The sequence below is a fragment of the Lethenteron reissneri genome, chromosome 5, assembly GCF_015708825.2.
Source record: "Lethenteron reissneri isolate LAM-NWPU_2019-01 chromosome 5, ASM1570882v1, whole genome shotgun sequence".
NCBI classification, from domain to species: Eukaryota; Metazoa; Chordata; class Hyperoartia; order Petromyzontiformes; family Petromyzontidae; genus Lethenteron; species Lethenteron reissneri.
Genome location: NC_083783.1, coordinates 10,043,209 through 10,064,213, shown reverse-complemented (window position 1 = coordinate 10,064,213; position 21,005 = coordinate 10,043,209). Strand labels below are relative to the sequence as shown.

Sequence of the window (21,005 nt, the reverse complement as noted above, 5' to 3'; positions counted from 1 at the left end):
AGCCAATCACTGTCTCCATCATCATCATCACCGTGCTCTTCATCTTTGTCAACACATCATATCCCCGATTATCATCGTGAGGTCATTATTGACATTGTCATCATCATCATCATCAGCAGTGTCATTCTCAGCACATAACTATCATCATTATCCTAGTCGTCTACATCGCCGTCAAGTAACTATCATGATGATCATCTTTCTCAGCACACTATCATGTACATCATCATCGCCATCAGGTCATTGTAAGCATCATCATTTATGTCATCATCTAATCATTGTCAAATGTGCACATGATTATCTTCTTTCTAATTACATCATTTATGCCATTATCTGCACAAGCACATCACCATCAGCAGCAGCACCATCACCTTTGTTATGGGTTAATTACAGAGACCATAGGCCAAATAAAGATTAGATACGCTGTTAGAGTACTTGCAATGTTCTCGAGGTTTGTGCTCTTTGCAGCAAGGGCTATTACATCTGCATATACGAACATGCGAGATTATGTAATTGGCAGGTCACTTCATGTGTGTGTGTAGTGTAGCGGTTAGTGCGCTGCACGATGAACCTGGCGACCCGGGTTCGATTCCCACTTATGGCCAATACCAGTGACGATTATCTGAACCGGTCCTGAGCCTCCCCTAGGTCGACTCAGCCTCAAATGAGTACCTGGTGCGATGTGTAAACATCGCTACTGGGGAGACAAAGGCGGCCGGGCGTGGTGTTGGCCACCCACCCCCTTGTGTGCCGTGCCGGCCTTCATAGGTGCTCGCTAACAGAACTTGCCCCTACAGTCTGTTAATCTATACGGGGAATCTTTGTTAAACAGCCCTCCTACGAAAACCTGCCATGTGTAAGTTCGCACCTGTGATAGGGAAGTCCACGTATCTCCGCGTTTTTCCGTCGAAGTACTCGGTGCCTTTGATGATGACCAGGTGCGCTGGGAAGTTCACCCCCCAGGCCAGCGTGCTGGTGGCAATCAGCACCTGCAAGAGGCGACGTATCTTCAATAACGACTCGGTCAAGATCGCAGCCAACGTGATGGGGGGGGTCCAGATACAGGGTGAGAGCCGCAGAGCCACATTCGGGTACAAACACCAGCTTCACGTACACACACACACACACAGATTAAAATATACGTATCCGAATTCAACACAAATACTAGATTTGAACACACATCATGTGTAAACACAAAGGGCAGACTGGAACATTGAGAAGACATTCATTGGTTAAGATAAGATTCACACGCAAATATGAGATTAACACACACACATACTTGCTGACCCCCTCGTTCCGGACATCTGGGAAAAAGAGCTTAATGGCTCATTGGATTCCTCCTCCGGTAAATAAAGATGCTGATTCTGATACACAGACGAGATTCAAACACATGGCTCATGATGAAACACGAGACAAGACTGAGTTTCATGCGCATCACATTTGAGACACAATGATTAGGTCAATACACAAAGACCAGATTGAAACACGAAGATCAGGCTCGGGCACAAACACCACATTCAGGCACAGAGACCCGATTTAGACGCCAACACCAGGCTAAGACACAAATGTTAGATTAAGACGCAAACATCAGCTTCCGACACAAGCACCGGATAGAAGCGCGGAGGCTGGGCTTCGGTCGCCTGTTGCCTCCGCGTGTGCGTGCGTACATGTGGACGTGTGTGCGTGCGTGAACGTGTGTAAGCGTGCGTGTGTGTGCGTGTGAGCGCGTGTACGTGTGTGTGCGCTGTGAGCCGTGAGTTTGACCTGGATCCTGGTGTTGACAAAGAGCTCCTCCACGGTGCGGCGGTCGCGCTCGTGCAGGCCCGCGTGGTGCATGCCGATGCCGAACGCCAGACACAGCTTCAGGTTCGAGTCCTTCACCGTCGAGATGATGTGCTCCATCTGCGCACAGAGACAAAGGATACCCCCCCCCCCCATGTGGCCTTAACGGACTGTCAGGGCAAGTGCTGTCAAACGAGCACCTAGAGAAGGCAGGCACGCAGCACGAGAGGGTGGGTGGGGGTGGCCAGCACCACGCTCGACCGCCTTTGTCTCCCCAGTGGCGATATTTACACATCGCACCAGGTACTCACATTCCTGTCAACCCCTTATCAGTGCCTACCTTACGACAGACTAATTCAGACCTTATCGGTCACCCCGTGCTTTTATAAATTTCAACGTTCATCCTACAGAGTCCCATCACAAGGGACAAACACAAAGATAAATATTTGTTGTTGCCCGTATTGAAACGGCTGTACACCGTATGGACCTGAAAACTCAATTTCCCTGTACAAGAACGCGGGGTAAGCCGTATGGGTTGACAGCTGTGCCCTCATTTTAGGCCGAGACGGCCTAGGGGCGGGCGCAGGATGGGTTCTGATAATCGTCACGGGTGTTGGTGGCCACGAGCGGGAATCAAACTCGGGTCGCCGGGTTCGTAACGCAGCGTGCTAACCGTTGCACCGTCGCTCCCCTCCATGCACACACAAAGACGCACACCAACACTCACACTCACGGCTGGCCGATTCAGTGGTGAGCACAAGGGGGCCATCTGTCTCATTGGGCAAGGCACGAGGATCAACACTGAGAGTTCTTGGGATGAATAGAGGTTCCTTGGACTGAGCAACGGGTGTTCAAATAAAGGTACAACGCCGACGTATTCCCGCGCTGCGCAGGACGCTGTTGTTCGGCACGACGTCCGACGTTTCGCCCCACGTGCCAAGGGCACGCGCAGCAGAACGTGGGAGGTCATCGTGGGAGGAAAGCTCGCGGAGAGAGCTTCCTCGGGACAATCGCGAAAACCTACGCAGTTGTAAATAAAGATACAAACGACAAAAAAATACAAAGAGCTCTTATCTTATAGATTCGAATCTAGGTTGTGTAACCACCAGGCTTGTTCAACAAGAGTTTAATGTTGCAATCGTACAACACAACACAGTTTTTCTTTTGTATATTGCTCACCATGCACAGTATCCCAGGGTAATTTACAATAAAAAGAAAATCTCAAAAAATCAACTGGCGAACCGATCCAGCACAAAAATGACAACACGTGACAAGTGCCCACTGGTCAGCAAAACGATCTGCTTAAAAAAAACAACTGTATTGTGTAGCCGGTAAAACATTTATGGAAACGTAAAGATGTTAAAATGTTATGTTAAAGGTGTGACGGTATGATGATGCCTCGTCTGATTTGGAACAGAGCTCCAGTGGCAGCAGGACTGCTCCTCTCGTGTGTACGTACGCGTGTTGATCTTCCTTCGCAACGTACGTAGCCGACCGCGCTAATAGGAGGTGCGGGTGGAGGACAACAAAACTAAACACAAAAGGCAAATTCTAAAATAATGAGTTTGTCAATCAAGATGATGATTTTAAAGTGCACAGCTCCGAGTGGCTTCCTAATATCGGAAGAGCGTTCCAGACGGCCGCAGAAGCGCATCTGAAAGCGCCGTGCTATGTGGTAACCGTCTTTGGAGGTCGCTGGAGATTCTAAAATAATGAGTTTGTCAATCAAGATGATGATTTAAAAGTGCACAGCTCCGAGTGGCTTCCTAATATCGGAAGAGCGTTCCAGACGGCCGCAGAAGCACATCTGAAAGCGCCGTGCTATGCGGTAACCGTCTTTGGAGGTCGCTGGAGAATTTATTCCCGGCTGAAGATCTCACCAGCTGTTAAACACGCCTCTCTCTACGTCTCTCTGGTTCTCGATCTGTCTCTTTATCTTTTCCCCTGCGGTAACTTCTCCTCTACATGCACGGCGTTACGCGATCCATTGCTTAAGAGCGCCTTCATGAATTTCAACCATCATTAGCACTGTTATTTCTCCACGTTGTGAATGCGTCGCTGCAGTCGGATTGCCACCTGTCCTGGTTTTCCCGGGATCGTCCTTTGTGTTTTTCGAGGAGGCAGATGTTCTGGGAAATCCGTAAGTCCTTCCGGAACATTCCTTAAAATAATTCAGGTTTTTGTCAGTTCCATAAGAGTTTGTCCCTTCTTCCAGTACTGACACATATTCCTATTCCCACGGTACGTCCCAGTGTTTTGCATCTCAGGTAGCAAACCTCTACCCTGCAAGTGACATCATGGGAATGTGCTTGCGATTTAAACTTTTTGTTATCTCATTAAGGAAGCGTTTGTGTCCAACAGTACCGGGCGACACGACCTTAGGTGTGTATCTATGAGATAAGATCTGTTCCACCTGATGGGTTTATGCCTTCCGTTAAAAGGGGACAACCAATGTTGCCGTTTTCAGACTGAACATCGCTTCCGCAAGCAGAGCCTTGCCAGAAGCAACACGAGCGCAATCCAGGGAAGAAAAATCACGCACGCGCATGGATCATGTAACACTTTGCAACACGCGGTTGATTGTATTTGGGGGTATTTAATTTGCAAAGTATTTAAAGCCGACAAGTAGCCCTTGGGGTAAAAAAATGCATGTTCAGAAATAACAATCCCTTCACACTCCGTTTTGGTTGTTAACAAACTTTTTGGTAAATTTATCAATTTCACAGCCATTTTCCAAAGCAGGTGAATGAAGAATGACCTTTACCCCAAAAACCGTAGCCCGTTGCGTACTTCTTCTTGTTACCGACAAACGCGTTTAGTTTTAGTTTTCATTGTTGTTGTTAATTGTGCTTGTGCACCACTGCCAACGCAGCAGCATGACCAAACAATGTGCATAATTTTGTTGAATTTAATTGTGGTAAATAACAGCATAACTTTCTACCGGGGGGGAGGGGGCTGGTCCACACTGGATCATTCTTAGGAGGGTTCCAGTCCCCCCCCACTTCCACCCCTCCGTGTTACGGGCGTACAGACGGACATAAAAGACTCGTGCAGAACACTCTTTTAGACCGTAGTGGGGAAGTGCTGACAAAAAACTTGCACCGAATAAAGCAAGCGTTCAAGGGGGGTGAAAAAACGGAGGGAATTGATAGAGTACTGAAGATAAACTCCCCAAACCGGCTCAAATGCACAACTGCATTCACCCCGCCCGGAACGAATTAAACTTAACAGCTAAATCATAAAGCTGTCGTCACCAATGACCGTTCTAAAAAAAACACCCCGCTCATCATATCCGAGTTGTCACTTTTAATTTGCCATTTTCCCATCGTCGGCTACAGAAGAAACTTCAGCATATTACTGTTACGAATGACATATCACGGAAAATGCGCATTCATCAACAGGAGGACGTGACCTTAGAAAGTGGTTACGCAAAGTCTACTTCCTCCCCTGCTCGCTGTGAGAATTCTGGGTAGAAACGTCGACTTTTCATGACATAACCGCCGATATAAAAGCTACAAACGGAAAATAATTGCAAGCAAAAGAAAAGGAAAGGACAAAAAAAATCGCAATACTTTGGGAGCGCTGGCCCGGCTTGTGATGTTAATTACGTTGCCGCCCACCCACCCACCCAAATTAAAACGTTAAGTCTGCGAGGAAAGCGGGCATGACAAACAGACTGCCTTGGCTGGTTTGTTTTCAAGTGAGAGAGGTGGGGGGGGGCGGGTGAGGGCGGTCTTGGCTTGGAGCTTGGCGGTGGAAAAAGATATGTAAACAAGCTTTTCCCAGGATAACTGGGAAACGAGCGAATGTGTGAGGGGAAGGGGTGGGTGGCGGAGGTGGTTGGGAGGGGGGCGCTCCCGTTCCCGGGTCTCGCTAATCAGCTACACAAACAGACACGCACACTCGCACACACAGCAGAGGTCGCGGACAGTTCAGGGGCCAGAGGTCGAAAAGGATCACCTCGGCCTGGAATATACTTCTCAAGGGACTCCATATATGTTACGTGCGTTTCGCTCGGCAAATGCAAGTTTTGCGTGACGATTGCAGCTGTGTTTTTTTTGTGAGGGTTTCAGAGTGGTGCGGGGGGGGGAAGGGAAACAAAAAAATGCGTCTATTTTTTTTTACGTCGAGTTCTGCGGAAAAACAAGGGCAGTTTGCGAGTTTGTGTACGGGGTACGCGCGCGCGTGGTGAGGGTGTGCCCCCTACTATACCAACAGCAAGTTGGCATAGTAGGGGGCACAGGTGGTGCATCGGCCAGTCATCTCAGTCAGTCAACCCATGGCACCTGGGTCTGTCCCGTGACCTCCTGCCAGCGGGCATTCGACACTTTAAAAGTCATTAAAGTGCACATAGCCTGGTACAAGCGCGGTGGTGACGTCACCGCCACTTAGTGGCGAATGGCGGTTGTTGTTTTTGTTGTGTCAGCGCGCCTGGCGAGCGGTAGTGTAGCGGTGAGTGGCACTGCACGACCGAACCGGCAAACCCGAGTTGGATTCCCGCTCGCGGCCAACATCAGTGCCGCGTATCTAAACCGGTCATACGTCTTCCCCCGGGTTGACTCGGCCTTACATCAACGCATTGTGTCCCGTGTGTAAGACAAAGGGCAGCCGAGCGTGATGCTGTCCACACAACCTGCTCGGGCCTTCATAGGCGCTCGCTAACAGCACTTGCCACAACAATCTGTGCGGCTATACGGGGTGCCTGTGATCTCTGTGTGTGGGTGAATGGTGGGTGCAGTGGCAAACTGCACTGCAATCTCCAAAAACACAGGTTTGTTTCCCGGGCCAAGCTTGATAGCAGCAGCAGCAGTGGTATCTAAACCTGTCCTTGTCCCTCAACTAGGTCAGCTCAGATGTAAATAAGAAGTCTGTGCATTGCATGAACTACCGGCACTACATCAGAGGCGAGGCTGGCCACGCAAACTCGTTGTGCACAAAGCCGGCCTAAATAGGTGCTCGCTAACAACATCTACCCCTACGGTGTTGTAAGGTTAAAGCGGCACCCAATGTTTGTGCATCCCCAACATTAAAGTCATTCCCATTGACAGCCATGGGCCAGTGCAGCAGAGCCCCCATTAGGTGGTTGGCTTCCCACAGTTAGTACCCAGTTCATTCATGTTTGAGGGATGACGACGCTGAGGATGAGCTGGGTTCAACCCGAGACCAGGATTTGAACAAATAACTTTCCCGACTGAGTGTTAGGCATAGCTCAAGCCAGTCAAGGGCAGATACAAGTTTATGTGGAGGCTCCAATGTGATTCGTTAAGGCAAGGTTGGTGTTTTCGTCGGCAGTACAAGCTGACATGGAACAGGCCAGGGAAATATGATTCAACGTTACATCACGTATCATCTACTCGAGTGTCTTTTAGCAGTTTTGGAGGTAGAATTGGTGGATCACACAGAGATGAATATGCGAGTTGGTAAGCCCCAACCTTATGATAAAAACAATATGTACCACCTACGCCATCTGCTGGACACTAATGCTGCATGCTCTACGTGGGGGGGGGACATCCTTTCTAACCACCGTTCAAACAAGCTGTCACAAATTGTTCACGATCTTGTCAACAGCACGTGCACTTGAAGCCCTTTCGTAAAACCACTGCTGGATGAGGGCCCACTTCCTCCCCATGCCGCTTGGGTCGTGGGGGTTACTTGACCATACTTCACCATATTCTTAGGTTTTTTCAGTTCAGTCACGATTCCACCTGAAGACGGAAGCTTGTGTTGCCTCCGAAACGTCGTGATTTGTATTTTATTTTTATTTTACTTTTATTAATTTTTTACCTACGTGACTTTACCGAAAAAACCTAAGAATATGAATCCTTGCAGTCACGAAAGCTTCAAATCTAGAATTCATACTTCACCACTCTGTGCTGTCGTGAAGGCGGTGAGCACAGACGACGGGAGCTTAGTTAAGTACAACAATTAATCGTTCTGCACTGCGCGCTACTGACGACGCAGTCCCGCAGCAGCCTATAGCACCTGTGTTATGCACGGTGGTCGCCCATCCAATCACCATCCAGGCTCACAACCTGCTTAGCTTCCGAGCGCTTACGAGATCGGGCACCTTCCGGGCGATCTGATCACAGGCATCTGTCAATAAAAATGGAATCGCTTTGCTCAAAGTCAACTCTTGTTGTCCTGCCATAGGAATGAGAAATGTAGAGTGTTGGCCTCGATTGGGGATGAGTGTTGCTCCACACTCCTTTGAGCAGGCACACTTTCTGAATTGAATCGAGAGGTTTGATGATTATAGTAAGCAGCACAAATCTACTCAGTGGCATGTTTACGCATATTACTTTTCGATTTGCAGTCTTGATATGGGATCGGTGTCCAATTTTGCCTTAATTTCCAGTACAACAAGCACAGTGTTTCATTGTTAAAGACATTCGTAAAATAAAAACACAAGTTAATGCTGGACTATCACTGAGCGTTATCGTTCTTATTTGGGAAAAAAAGATAATTGTTTTTATTTTTTACAAGTAATAAAATTGGATTGGAATGATTGCAGCAGCTCATCATCCATCTGGGGTCAATAAAAAAGACACGATCATCCGCCTGGGGTTGTATTATGGACATACTCGTCCCTGTCACGGGAACGTCAAATTTCCATCACCGGATAAAAAGCTTCCATTCTAGAGGGGCGCACCACCTCTTGATTGACCGTGGAGACACGCCGACACTTGTCGATTGTGACTGCGTTTTGAGAATTTAGCCGAATCCAGAATCCAGTTGGTAAGAAAGCATGTCGGTCCACTCCAGGGGTTTTGCTAACCGCTTGGACCAGGTGCTGCTGGACTGCGGACACTTGCAAGAGTTTGTCGCACGAACAATGCGCGCGATGACCTGAGCGGGCTCCCGCTCGCTCGGAACGCGCACGCACACAGAGACCACCACCGCTCCCACCACAACACCCCCCCCCACACACCCACACCTACACACCCACGTGCACGTGCGTGACGCATACACAACACAAAAGCTATCTTCCTTCCTCTACATTGTCCTTGCAGGTGCTGTTAGCGAGCGTCTATTAAGGCCGGCACGGCACGACACGCCCGGCCACCTTTGTCTTCCCCGTGCTGACATTCAGGGCCAATGAAACACGTGTTTATTTTAGGCTGACAGCATGTAAAAGAGACCCTTTGCGATGATATTTATTGATACGAGAAACGCTTACCGAGTGTTAAGACTTTTTCAGGATGGCGATGCATTGGGGATAGCTGGCCATTTCTATTTGAAATTATTATTTTTTACGTGGATTTTTTAAATATATTATTAGATAAAAACCACACAGCAATCACCGAGATTCCATAAACAAAAACACATCCGTGTAGTCAGAAACCCACTTGCTGCACTGCCATCTCCCGGCCACCTTGCTGATAATGAGGAGTTTCACAGCACATGGTTTCTTTGACGCATGACACCAGAGCACCCATTGGGCACTGCCAAACCAAACGTGCTGCAGCGGTACGAATAAAAACGTTGAGGCCAGAGAGAGTCCCTTAAACCCCCACCCCCTACTCTTTGGTTCTTTCGGTAAAGTCACGTAGATGAAAAAATTATAAATAAATAAATTAAATCACGACGTTTCGATTGCAACACAAGCAATCATCATCATCAGGTGTGACAACCACAGCAAGAAAATTTTGACTTCAGTAAAAATTTCAGCAAAAATGTTCTTGCTGTGGTTGTCACACCTGATGATGATTGCTTGTGTTGCAATCGAAACGTCGAGATTAAATGTATTTATTTATATTTTTTCACGTACGTGACTTTACCAAAAGAACCAAAGAGTATGGATCCTTGCAGTAATGAAAACTTCAAATCTAGAATGAACCCCCACCCCCTCTTGTAGCCTGTCCACCCAGCAGTGTGACTGGGTACACCACGGTTAGTTGACCAGCAGCAGGAGGGCCTACCGCTAGCAGAGGAAGTGAGTAAAGCAATTTCAGGGCTGCACCTTTAGGCTGTATGGTGATTGGTGGAGCTGTTCGTCTTGGTCTTTGTGTGCGGGGCAGATAGCAGCGGTGGCACAGTGGTTAGTGCATTGTGCTACGAACCTGGCGACCGGGGTTTGATTCCTGTTCACAACCAGTAACAGCGGTTGTGGGCTTCCCCAAGGACGACTGAGACTTAAATAGGTACCTTGTATGGGGTGTAAAACATCAGCAATGGGGGAGACAAAGGCAGATGGATATGGTGTTGGCCACCAACCCCCTTGTATGCTGTGCCAACCTCCAATGGTGCTCGCGAATAGCACCTGCCCCAACAGTCTGTTGAGGCTATACGTGGGACCTTTGTCTTTTTGTGTGCATGGAGGGTGATGGTTGGCACACCGCGCTCTGTACCCGAGCCAGCTGAGTTCGATTCCCACTCACCGTCAACATCAAGGCCGAGAACCAGAACCGCTTTACACGAGCAGGCTCTACGGGGAGGGGGCGGGCGGGGGACGTCTCCGTTTGGTAGATCGGAAACCGCAGTGCTCGGAGAAAACCCACGTGATGCACGGGGCGGGGGGCGACTCGTGGGGTTCACCTCGGTCTCGTCCGTGTGAAGCCACTGCTTGGGATTGTCCTCGCCGGCCAGGAAAGCGATGAGGTCGAGGGCGGTGAGACGCGTCTGCCTCCGAGACGACACGAAGATGAGCACGGGCTTGGCCGGGGAGTGCGTGCGGATCGCTGCGGGGACGGCAGGTGGACGCGGAGACGAGCGATCGACGCGAGCATCAGCCTCGTGTTATCCACGTGGGCATCAGCCTCGTGTTATCCACGTGGGCATCAGCATCGTGTTATCCACGTGGGCATCAGCATCGTGTTATCCACGTGGGCATCAGCCTCGTGTTATCCACGTGGGCATCAGCATCGTGTTATCCACGTGGGCATCAGCATCGTGTTAACCACGTGGGCATCAGCATCGTGTTAACCACGTGGGCAGGAGCCTCGTGTTATCCACGTGGGCAGGAGCCTCGTGTTATCCACGTGGGCATCAGCCTCGTGTTATCCACGTGGGCATCAGCCTCGTGTTATCCACGTGGGCATCAGCATCGTGTTATCCACGTGGGCATCAGCATCGTGTTAACCACGTGGGCAGGAGCCTCGTGTTATCCACGTGGGCATCAGCATCGTGTTATCCACGTGGGCAGCAGCATCGTGTTATCCACGTGGGCATCAGCCTCGTGTTATCCACGTGGGCATCAGCATCGTGTTATCCACGTGGGCATCAGCCTCGTGTTATCCACGTGGGCAGCAGCATCGTGTTATCCACGTGGGCATCAGCCTCGTGTTATCCACGTGGGCATCAGCATCGTGTTATCCACGTGGGCATCAGCCTCGTGTTATCCACGTGGGCAGCAGCCTCGTGTTATCCACGTGGGCAGCAGCATCGTGTTATCCACGTGGGCATCAGCCTCGTGTTATCCACGTGGGCAGCAGAATCGTGTTATCCACGTGGGCATCAGCCTCGTGTTATCCACGTGGGCAGCAGAATCGTGTTATCCACGTAGACAGCAGCCTCGTGTTAACCACAAGGGCAGCAGCTTCGTCCTCCACGCATGTAGTTCTGCATGACTGGTGGACATTCCACGTCCTTTCTGGCGAAAGCCAATTTGTCTTAAAGAAAATCCACTTGGGCTCCCACATTGTGGTCCCAAATTTTATCAACCCATCGGAATGCATTGGTTGAGATCTGACGAGGGTTCGACAAACGCTGCCAATGTTACCAACTGATGAATTCACAGACTACACACACGCGGATTAATCCACACACAGCACCACGACGCATTCAGACACCGCCACGCAGCAGAAAGCTACGAGGGGGTAAGACGGGAGTAGCGCTCGCACGCAAATTTCAACAAATCTTCAACAAGCCTCTACAATCCATGTGCGAAGAATAATTGGCGCTAAATAGAGCGCGTTCCATTCAATCAGCAGCTCCATCAACAGACAGCAGTGGCAGCCATATCCACATTATGACCCCATTAATCATAACGTCCGTGCGCATTTGTGCGGGGACCCGGTGACTGGTAAATGCTACTGACCCAATGCAGCGTGACATTAAGTGGGCGGAAAAGCCACACACACAATACACAACAAGAGAAGAAAAATGCTGCCTCCCGATAATACACAGTAGCTGCAAATTGTGTTTTGAACACAAAAGGGATGTTGTTTTTTGGGTGTGGGCGTATGTTATTTATTTAGCGAAAAAGTTTCATCCGGGGCTGAGTGAAATGAGCACACGAAGGCTCAGGAAGTTTAAGACGGTGACAGGGCGAGAGTTGGTGCGCTTAGCTGCAAGTCCCAGGGATGTGGCACCATGGTGGGTGAGATGTTAACCACCTCGCCTGGTTTACAGGAGGATCGTGGGTTTGATCCCGACCCTAAAGCCTGCTGTATATTTGAAGTTAGCATTTTCTCCCTGTGGTCGTGTGGATTATTCTCTGGGTCCTCCAGTTTTTCCCTCCACTTAAACATGCGTTTATAATATTTGGTTCCCATAAATGTCCACATGATAAGTGACTTTGTTGCGCTATCATTTGTGGCAAAGCCGCTTCTCAAAGAGAGATGCCTTACCTGGTAAAGTAAAAATAGCTTCGTTTTTTTTTTTGCGAGCAGTCATTATTTTCACAATGATGATTCAATCTCTAAAGAGACTTTCAACGCACGTACCGCCAACCGCAAGCAAGCTGCCGCGAGCTCGTGAGCTCCACCGGCTGTGGAAATGAATCGTTGAGTTGGCGGTGTCTATAAATCCACACATTTTACGGCTGTAATCTTGCCGACGTGCAAGTCGGCTGTTTGGCGAGCGATTCTGTGCCCAAGAAATATCGTGTCTGTCAATAACCCAAGGCTAACCCGACAGATTTTCACAAAAACTACAAAAAAACTCCTAAATTAATCACTGAAATGTACCACAAAGATTACCAATAGCTATGTGCAAATATGAACAGTTGTGCCGCAAGACGGAGATAGGAATTTTTTTTTTAAAGCACTATTTTTTCTACATAAAATAAATGTATGCCGTACATCACTTATTAGTGTGTGTGTGTGCATGCTAGTGCGTTCACGTCCATTTAAGCTCACAAATAATATCTCATTTGAGGCCGAGTCGACCTAGGGGAGGCCCAGGATAGGTTCATAATTGCCCACTGATGTTGGCCGTGAGCAGGAGTTTTAACTTGGGTCACCGGGTTCGTAGCGCAGCATGCTAACTGCTGCACTACCGCTCTCCACATATATACACAGGCACACTCACGTACACACTCGTACCCATGAAACCTCACGCACATATCTACATATACATACAAATTCACACACACATATAGATGCACACACAGAGATATCCACACACATATTGAGTAAGCCAGTGGTAAAAGTGAGGGTAAAAGTGAGTGGTTCGGGGGTTTGAGCGAATTATTGGGCGAGTATTAGATTGAGTGAGTGAGAGATTGAGAGAGAATGCGGTTGAGCGAGCGGTCGAGTGAGTGAAATGATGTGCGCGGGGGCAGCACCTTGGAAGGTCGGCTTGTTCATGGTTGCCATGCGAGGGCAGTAGTGCTGCCCTGGGAAGCCGTGAATGTGAGCCTCAAGGGGCACGGGACGCACAGACGGACGGAAGTTGAAGAGGCCAACCTGTGTGGACCACGCACGCACACGGTGAGTAACACGAGCACACACACACACACGAGCACACACACACACAAGCACACACACACACGAGCACACACACACACGAGCACGCACACACACACACGAGCACACACACACACGAGCACACACACCACACGAGCACGCACCCACACACACGAGCACGCACACGGTGAGCACACGGAGCAACACACACCGGGAGCACACACACACGACGCACGGCACACACCGCACACACACACGAGCACACACACATACACGAGCCACCCAACACACACGAGCACACACACACATGAGCACGCACACGGTGAGCAACACGAGCACACACTACGAGCACACACACACGAGCCACGCACCACACCGAGCCCACACACCCCGAGCCGCACAACACATGGTGAGCAACACGAGCACACACACACACACACGAGCACACACACACACACGAGAACACACACACACACACGAGCACGCACACACGAGCACGCACACACACGCACACACACACACACACGAGCACGCACAAACATGAGCACACACACACACGAGCACGCACACACACACACGAGCACGCACACACACACGAGCACACACACACACGAGCACGCACACACACACACGCACACACACACGCACACACACACACGAGCACGCACGCACATGGTGAGTAGCACGAGCACGCACACACACGTGTGCATACACACGAGCATGCACACACACGAGGACGCACATGTACAAATACAACAGGTGACTTGAATCACCTCTTTGATGGCAAGCCAATCGGCGAGGTCCCTGGCATTGGCGAGCGCCGTGGACAGCCCGACCACGCGCACCGGCTTCTCCGTGTGCGACGAGATGAAGTTTGTGCGAGACACGATCACCTCCAGCACCGGACCTCGATCATCGCCTGCGATGGCACGGAGACCGTTTACTTGCTCACTCGACGGCTCGCAGCTCGCTCACTCGCCCATTCAGTTGTTCGCTCGCTCGCTCGGTCGATCACTCACGCACCCAATTACTCACCAGCTCACAGCTTGCAACGCTCGTTAACTCACTCGCATATTAATTTAAAGTAAGTCAGTCTGTCGTGCTGCTCAAACATGTGTTTGGCGTTACCCTTCCCTGCTGGTGGTGCTCAGCTAGAAGTAGATTTCCCAAGACGACACAGCGAAGACCCCTGAGCAAATGCCACGGTGTGTGAACCATGATGCCACCACTCGCATACATTCTCTCTGGAACGTAGGTGGCATGGATTGTAGCGCGCTGTGCGAACCACTGCAATACCAATACAATGACAAAGATCCTCCCAAACAAACTTTTGGGCCAAGTGCTATGAAGTCCGGCACGGCACACGAGGGGGTGGGTGGCCAGCACCACGCCCGCCTGGCCACTTCTCTCTCCCTAGTAGCGATGTTTACGCACTGCACCAGGTACTGGAATCGGGCCGCCAGGTTTATCGAGCAGTACGCTAACCGCTGCACTACACATCTATACACTCAATCCCACACACACGCACACGCGTCTGCACACTCCGGGCAATGGAGCCACTTACCCAGCAGGTGGATCTCGTCGATAACGAGCTAGCGCCACCTGCTTGACGTAGGAGCGGCTGTGCCAGCTGCGGCTCACGCCGTCCCACTTCTCGGGGGTTGTGACGATCAGGTCGGCGCTCGCGATGGCACGGGCGTCTGGGGTCACGTCGCCCGTGAGCTCCACCACCCTGGCAGCGGCGCACACACAGAGAGATCCCCCCCACCGTATAGCCTTAACCAGAACTGCTGAGGCTGTTAGCGAGCAGAACCTGGCCGCCTATGTCTCCCCCAGTGGCGATGTTTACACACCGGACCAAGTACTCAATTGAGGCTGAGTCGACCTAGGCGATGCCCATGATCGGTTCAGATAATTGTCACTGGTGTTGGCTGTCAGCAGGTATCAAAGCCCGAGTAGACTGTTGGGGCAAGTGCTGTTAGCGAGCATCTATGAAGGCCAGAATGGATACACGAGGGGATGGGTGGCCAAGACCACGCCCAGCCACATTTGTCTCCCTAGTGGTGAAGTTTACACACCACACCAGGTACTCATTTGAGGCTGAGTCGACCTAGGGGAGGCCCAGGACCGGTTCAGATAATCGTCACTGGTGTTGGCCGTGAGCGGGAATCAAACCCGGGTCGCAAGGTTTGTAGTGCAGCGTGCTAACCGCTACACTACTGCTTCAGCACACACGCAGTGACAACACAACTTGTGTCATGCCATGGAGTGCGTGACCGATTAGTGTAGGATCTCGGAAGTTAAGTAAGGTTGAGCCTGCTTACCATCACTTAGGTGGGAGACTGCTTTGGGATACCAGTTGCTGTAGGCTTGAGCTGTGATGCAGCCACCTTTCCATCACCCAATGACCTACTGATTAATCCACCTATGAACCCACTGAACCGCTGTCTCACCTACCAACCCAGGCACCTACCCACTCACCCGTCCATCCATTCTATCGATCTATTTATTTGTTCCTTAATATACATGATCTCTAGACTATCCACAAGCCAAAGCACTGCGTAAGCCAGCACTGGGCATGGTACAACACAGTTCCATCAAGTGGGGAAAAAGGCCCTGTACTTCGTGAGATGTGAGATGAATGATGAACCACCTCTTTCCCAGCTTCTGTTCCAGTCGAACCTTCCAGTCCTCCATCCTCTCCCGCACCAAGGCCTTTAGGGGAGCGATGTACACCGCCTGCCAGACACGTGCGCAGGGGTGAGCAGTTCAAAGGCGCGGAAGCCGGATGACGTGTTAATTAGGCCTACATTCAGCAGCGGATAGACCACACCAATCGCAACAAAACACCGAAACGCCGGCGACCGAGACCGGACCTTGGCTCCGGGGTGAGCGTTGAAGATGCGGAAGATGGCGAGCTCTGCCGCCACGGTCTTGCCGGAGCCCGTGGGTGCGCCCAAGCAGGACGTTGCCATCCCCGTGGTACAGCGTGTGGAAGATCTGCGTCTGCACGGGGTTGAAGTGCGTGAAGCGGTAGAGGGCCTCCAGCCGCGTGTCGCCCAGCGCGCTCACGGGAAGTGGCTGCAGGTCCAGCAGCTCTGCAGGGGGAGTGGGCACGCGGGGAAGGTAGTGCACACGGGGTGCCACGGTCAGGCCACGGTGTGGCGGTGGTCTCAGGGCAAAGCTCTCGTCGTTATCGCGACGCCACCTGACAAAAGACCGATCCAATTCTGATCGAGAACGATCCTCGCCGGTCCCTTAAAGGCTGTTCGTGACAGAATTTAATTAACACCGAGACCTGACTTTTTACACCGGCCGCTCTGAGCTTCATCAAGTAATAAATCTTGGTCAGGTGGTGGAGGGTTCATGAGAAGACTTTTGGCATAAAACTACTACGTGGCCGCACCAAAAACAAAATATGGATCATTGCATTTGCTAGGACAACCCCTCGTTTTAAGTTAGGTTTTCTACTCTAACGCCTTTTCCAATGGCTCCACAGATCTCAGCCAGCGTGGGGGCCATCGAGGTATGGGCGCTTTCCCACTAGATATTTGCCGAGCCGAGTCTAGCTCGGGGCCAAGCAGGGCCAGGGACGCGATCGAGCGCACAACTCAAACGCAGCGACACCGCATCGTCTACACGCGTCTCGACGAGTTCATCCTTGAGCGACACCGGCTGCACGCACGGCCTGGCTTCTGCACCTCCAGAGCCATGCCGGGCTGGCTCGGCACACAGCCCGAGCGCGGCGCGGTTGTTCGGCGGAAAAGGGCCATCGGCGAGAGGGGGCCTTGATAGAATCTCAAAAGAGGACGTGACCTGAAAAACCAAGCAGCTCGGTTCATCCATTCATCGATGAGTAGGTACCCCGGTGGCGAGATGTTATCTGCCTCGCCTGGTATACAGGAGGTTGTGGGCTCCATCCCAACCTGGACGCCTGCTGCTGTATATTTGGAGTTTGCATGTCTCTTTCCCCATGGTGGTGAGAATTTTTCTCCAGGCCCTCCGGTTTTTCCCTCTGCATTTAGAATCAACATGCGGTCAAGAGCATTCGGCTGCTCTACATAGTTTAAATAGTTTTAGAGTCAGTCTGGCTCGGTATTTCGCACGATTGATTGGCAGTGCTCAAGCCTTCTTCTTGCATGCTCTCTCTCCCTATGGTTGTGTGGACTTTTCTCCGGGTGCTCCGGTTTTTTTCCCCCCACATATAGAAACATGCATTTACAGTATTTGGCTGCTATACATTTCCAGATGATAAACAACTTCGTTGAGCTATCACTTGTGGCCGTATCTCTTCTGAAAAAGAGCCAAATAGCTCAGTGGGGCCTTTACCTGGTAAAATAATAATAGTTTTAGTTTTGTTATCGCTTTAGAGTAGTCGTAGTAGTAGCAGCGGCGGTACCAGTGTGTGGCGGGTGCCTCTCTGGCAGGATCAGCTGCTGGAAGTTGATGGGGCACACGGCCTCCGAGCCCAGCCAGCGGTCCGACACGGCGCGCACGTAGTACTGCGAGGGCAGCGGCTCGAAGATGGGGATGGTGAACGTGACGCACTGCGCCTCCTGGGACAGCACCTGACAGGCCGGTGGGGGGGGGGGGGGGGGGGGGGACGCAAGGATCTCGACGGTGACTTCATCTTCACGGCGGCAGCGTGGTGGTAACGGTTGTGCATCACGGCAACGAGTGCCTGGGTTCAATTGCCGACTCGGGCGCCTTTCTGTGCGGAGATTGTTTGTACCTCCCCCCGTTCTGCAGAGTGAGAGTGCGTGCGTGCAGAGCGGTGGCGTAGTAGGTTAGCGCGCTTTGAAGCAATACAAATGCAACACATTCACTGTATTCATTACAATAGTACGGGGGTTCTTTTAAATCTTAATTTAACGTCTGTTTTTCATTTTCCATGTTTTTTTATTCCATGCGGCCTACAATCCTGCCCATTAATTACCCCGCATAATCAAGAGTTGACTCTGCATTAATGCATTTCAGATGTTACCAGAAATTAAACAGCATGCTACTGCTGGTTATGAATGCTGTGGACGCTGCTGCTGCTGTTGCTGGAAAACGTGTTTAGATTTAATATATTTGTACAAGTTGTGCATTTCGAAGTAAGGTCTTGCTTAACTCCGCGTGTATCCCAACATGACCGCCAGCTCATTCTTAGAACCTCACATGCACGGTGACAATCCTCAGCCTCATACATTCACGTTTTCCTAAAGAGGCAACCTGGGGCTCCGGTGCCGCGTGCGGCTCTTTAAGGAGCTGCTTCGTGACCGTTATTCACCAAGGACCCACCGCATCTCGCATTCACACGCAATCTTGAGTTTTCTCTCCGAATTCGAAAAAAATGGCATCTTATGGTTATTTTGGTTGCCCACCCCTGATCAAGACTCTCAGACTACGATGCAGACACGTAGGCTATGATTATTTATACATTCAGACTCTTACCTAGACGCTCAACAGAAAGCGCTCGGAGGCCTTGTGTGAATGGCGCTATATAAAACTGACTTCAACTTTCTTACTTACTAATATATTAACATTTTTAAATACCTTTGTTGGGCCACACATTAAAACCCCGCTCGGTCGCTTCGAATTGGCCGATGACACCTTAATATATAGGGGACCCCAGATGTTGGGGTGAGGAACTTGGCACCGGCTCACCGGCCGGCTTCCTTTCCCATTCATCTGTGGTTCCGCGCGTCCCCTCTCTCACTTCAACGGCGCGCGAACGCCGAGCAGTGGCGGTGCAGCGGTACAAGTTGGCATTATTATTATTCCTTCCGTCGAAGCAAGCGGCCGCTGCAGCAACAGCGGTGGATGGGCGCACCAACATTAGGAACGCAATGTTGGCGGTTAAAAATATTTCCCACCAGTGCCCGAAAAGCAAGGCCGAGATGCTCGTGTTGACGAATAAATATAGGCTTTTTTGGAAGTGCAAGGCCTCATGTGGCTGTGAGCCGCACGAATTAAAGTTGTGGGTCGTCGGTTTCCGCTCTGATCTAGACGCTCAGACGACGAAGCACCGTACCACATGTCAGTTTCAGCTGGACATGAAGGCGATTACACACTCTGGATATACGCTGTCAGTTAGACACTCGGGTTACGAGTACGCCAGCGGCTCACCAAGTCTGTGGGGTGTCCACGCGGCACGAGGGTAGGACGAGTGCGAATGTCACCTCACCTGCTTCTTGAGGATCATGAAGTTCTCCGAGTGGTAGATGTGATCGTTGGTGGGGTCCTCAACCCAGATCCACCACGGTTCGCCAACAGAGCCGTGAACCTTGACGAAGTTTAGATGAACAAACACGTCATCAACAATCGAGCAGTTACGTTTTGATTTAGTCATTAACGTACGATTGTGGTGGCGACATATCCATGTTGTATGTAGCTCGAACTTCTTTGGCACCGTACGTAGCCAACCGTGCTAATCGGAGGCGCAGTGTTTCAAGGCATCGTTGCATACCTGACGCCTACGAATGGTCGGACAACGCTTGCGTATATCCTGGAGTAGCTGCTCACCTGGTCGCACCAGGTGAAGTCGGCCGTGATGGAGAGACGCACGCGTAGCACAGTGCGCGTGATGGGCTGGATGGAGGCCTCTAGGGCCAGCGTGGGGATCTGCTGGACGCACTGCTTGATCTTCTGACCCATTGCCACGTGGTGGATCATGTGTCCTGCTCGCATGCGTGGGTGGGAGGGTGAGAAGCGGCAGTCACTTCTAGCACTCATTGTGAAAGACCCAACGCAGGCGAAGCCAGGGACTGATCTTCCGCTCAGCTCATGGTCCAACCTAAACGACATCCACTGCACATACCACATGGCAGATGCCAATACCCGATGCACAAATGGAAAATATAAAACTCTCCAGTTTGCGGCCGTGGCCATCCAGAACGAACCGTACAACATGTAACGACGCAATGCCCGATCCACAAATACGAAGCAGACATCACAGCGATACCTGCGATTACCTGGCTTGATCACCTTGATGTGAAATTGTAGTTGTTGCTCTGCATCTACATCAGCCATATGGAAGAAGAAGACTTGAGAGCACTTCCAATCAATCGTGCGAGATACCGAGCCAGACTGACACTAAAACTATTTAAACTATTTAAAGCAGCCGAATACTTTTAAACGCGTGATGTTGATTCTAAACGCAGAGGGAAAAACCGGAGGACCGGGAGAAAAATCCACTCAACCACGGGGAGAGAGACACGCAAACTGCAAAAGTACAGCAGGCGTCAGAGTCAGGATCGAACCCACGAGCCCCTGCTTACCAGGCGAGGTGGTTAACATCCTCGCCACCGTGCCACCGCTATGAATGATCCAGTAGGCGGCGTACCCTCAACTCGGTTCTTTGTCCCGCCATGAGATGAGTGCAGACCGATTTCACGCTGCAAATGCGATTCATGTGAGCTGCCAGTGGGGAGCGAAGCTGCCGTGCACAATCCCAATCGAGGAATTTGCGGTGTCATTTTTAAAACTTGGCAAAAATGTCGACCACAATGGGCCTACGCTCCTTTCCAATGACACCAGGGGGATTTTGAACGTCCACGGCACGCATTTCTGTACGGTCAATACGCGCCGCGGAGATAACCAGTGAAGCCTCGTTGG

General features: G+C 50.8%; 1 protein-coding gene across 1 annotated transcript in view; it reads right to left on the bottom strand.

The window, feature by feature from the left end:
* The window catches only part of ASCC3 (activating signal cointegrator 1 complex subunit 3), a 104,978-nt gene that overhangs the window by 47,110 nt on the left and 36,863 nt on the right, over nucleotides 1-21,005 (bottom strand). Inside the window, 13 exon segments of the mRNA XM_061568172.1 lie at nucleotides 866-986; nucleotides 1,762-1,899; nucleotides 10,315-10,457; nucleotides 13,286-13,406; nucleotides 14,180-14,325; nucleotides 14,971-14,998; nucleotides 15,000-15,138; nucleotides 16,060-16,145; nucleotides 16,283-16,366; nucleotides 16,368-16,504; nucleotides 17,806-17,974; nucleotides 19,576-19,674; nucleotides 19,914-20,068. Coding sequence (XP_061424156.1) covers nucleotides 866-986; nucleotides 1,762-1,899; nucleotides 10,315-10,457; nucleotides 13,286-13,406; nucleotides 14,180-14,325; nucleotides 14,971-14,998; nucleotides 15,000-15,138; nucleotides 16,060-16,145; nucleotides 16,283-16,366; nucleotides 16,368-16,504; nucleotides 17,806-17,974; nucleotides 19,576-19,674; nucleotides 19,914-20,068 — 1,566 coding nt within the window.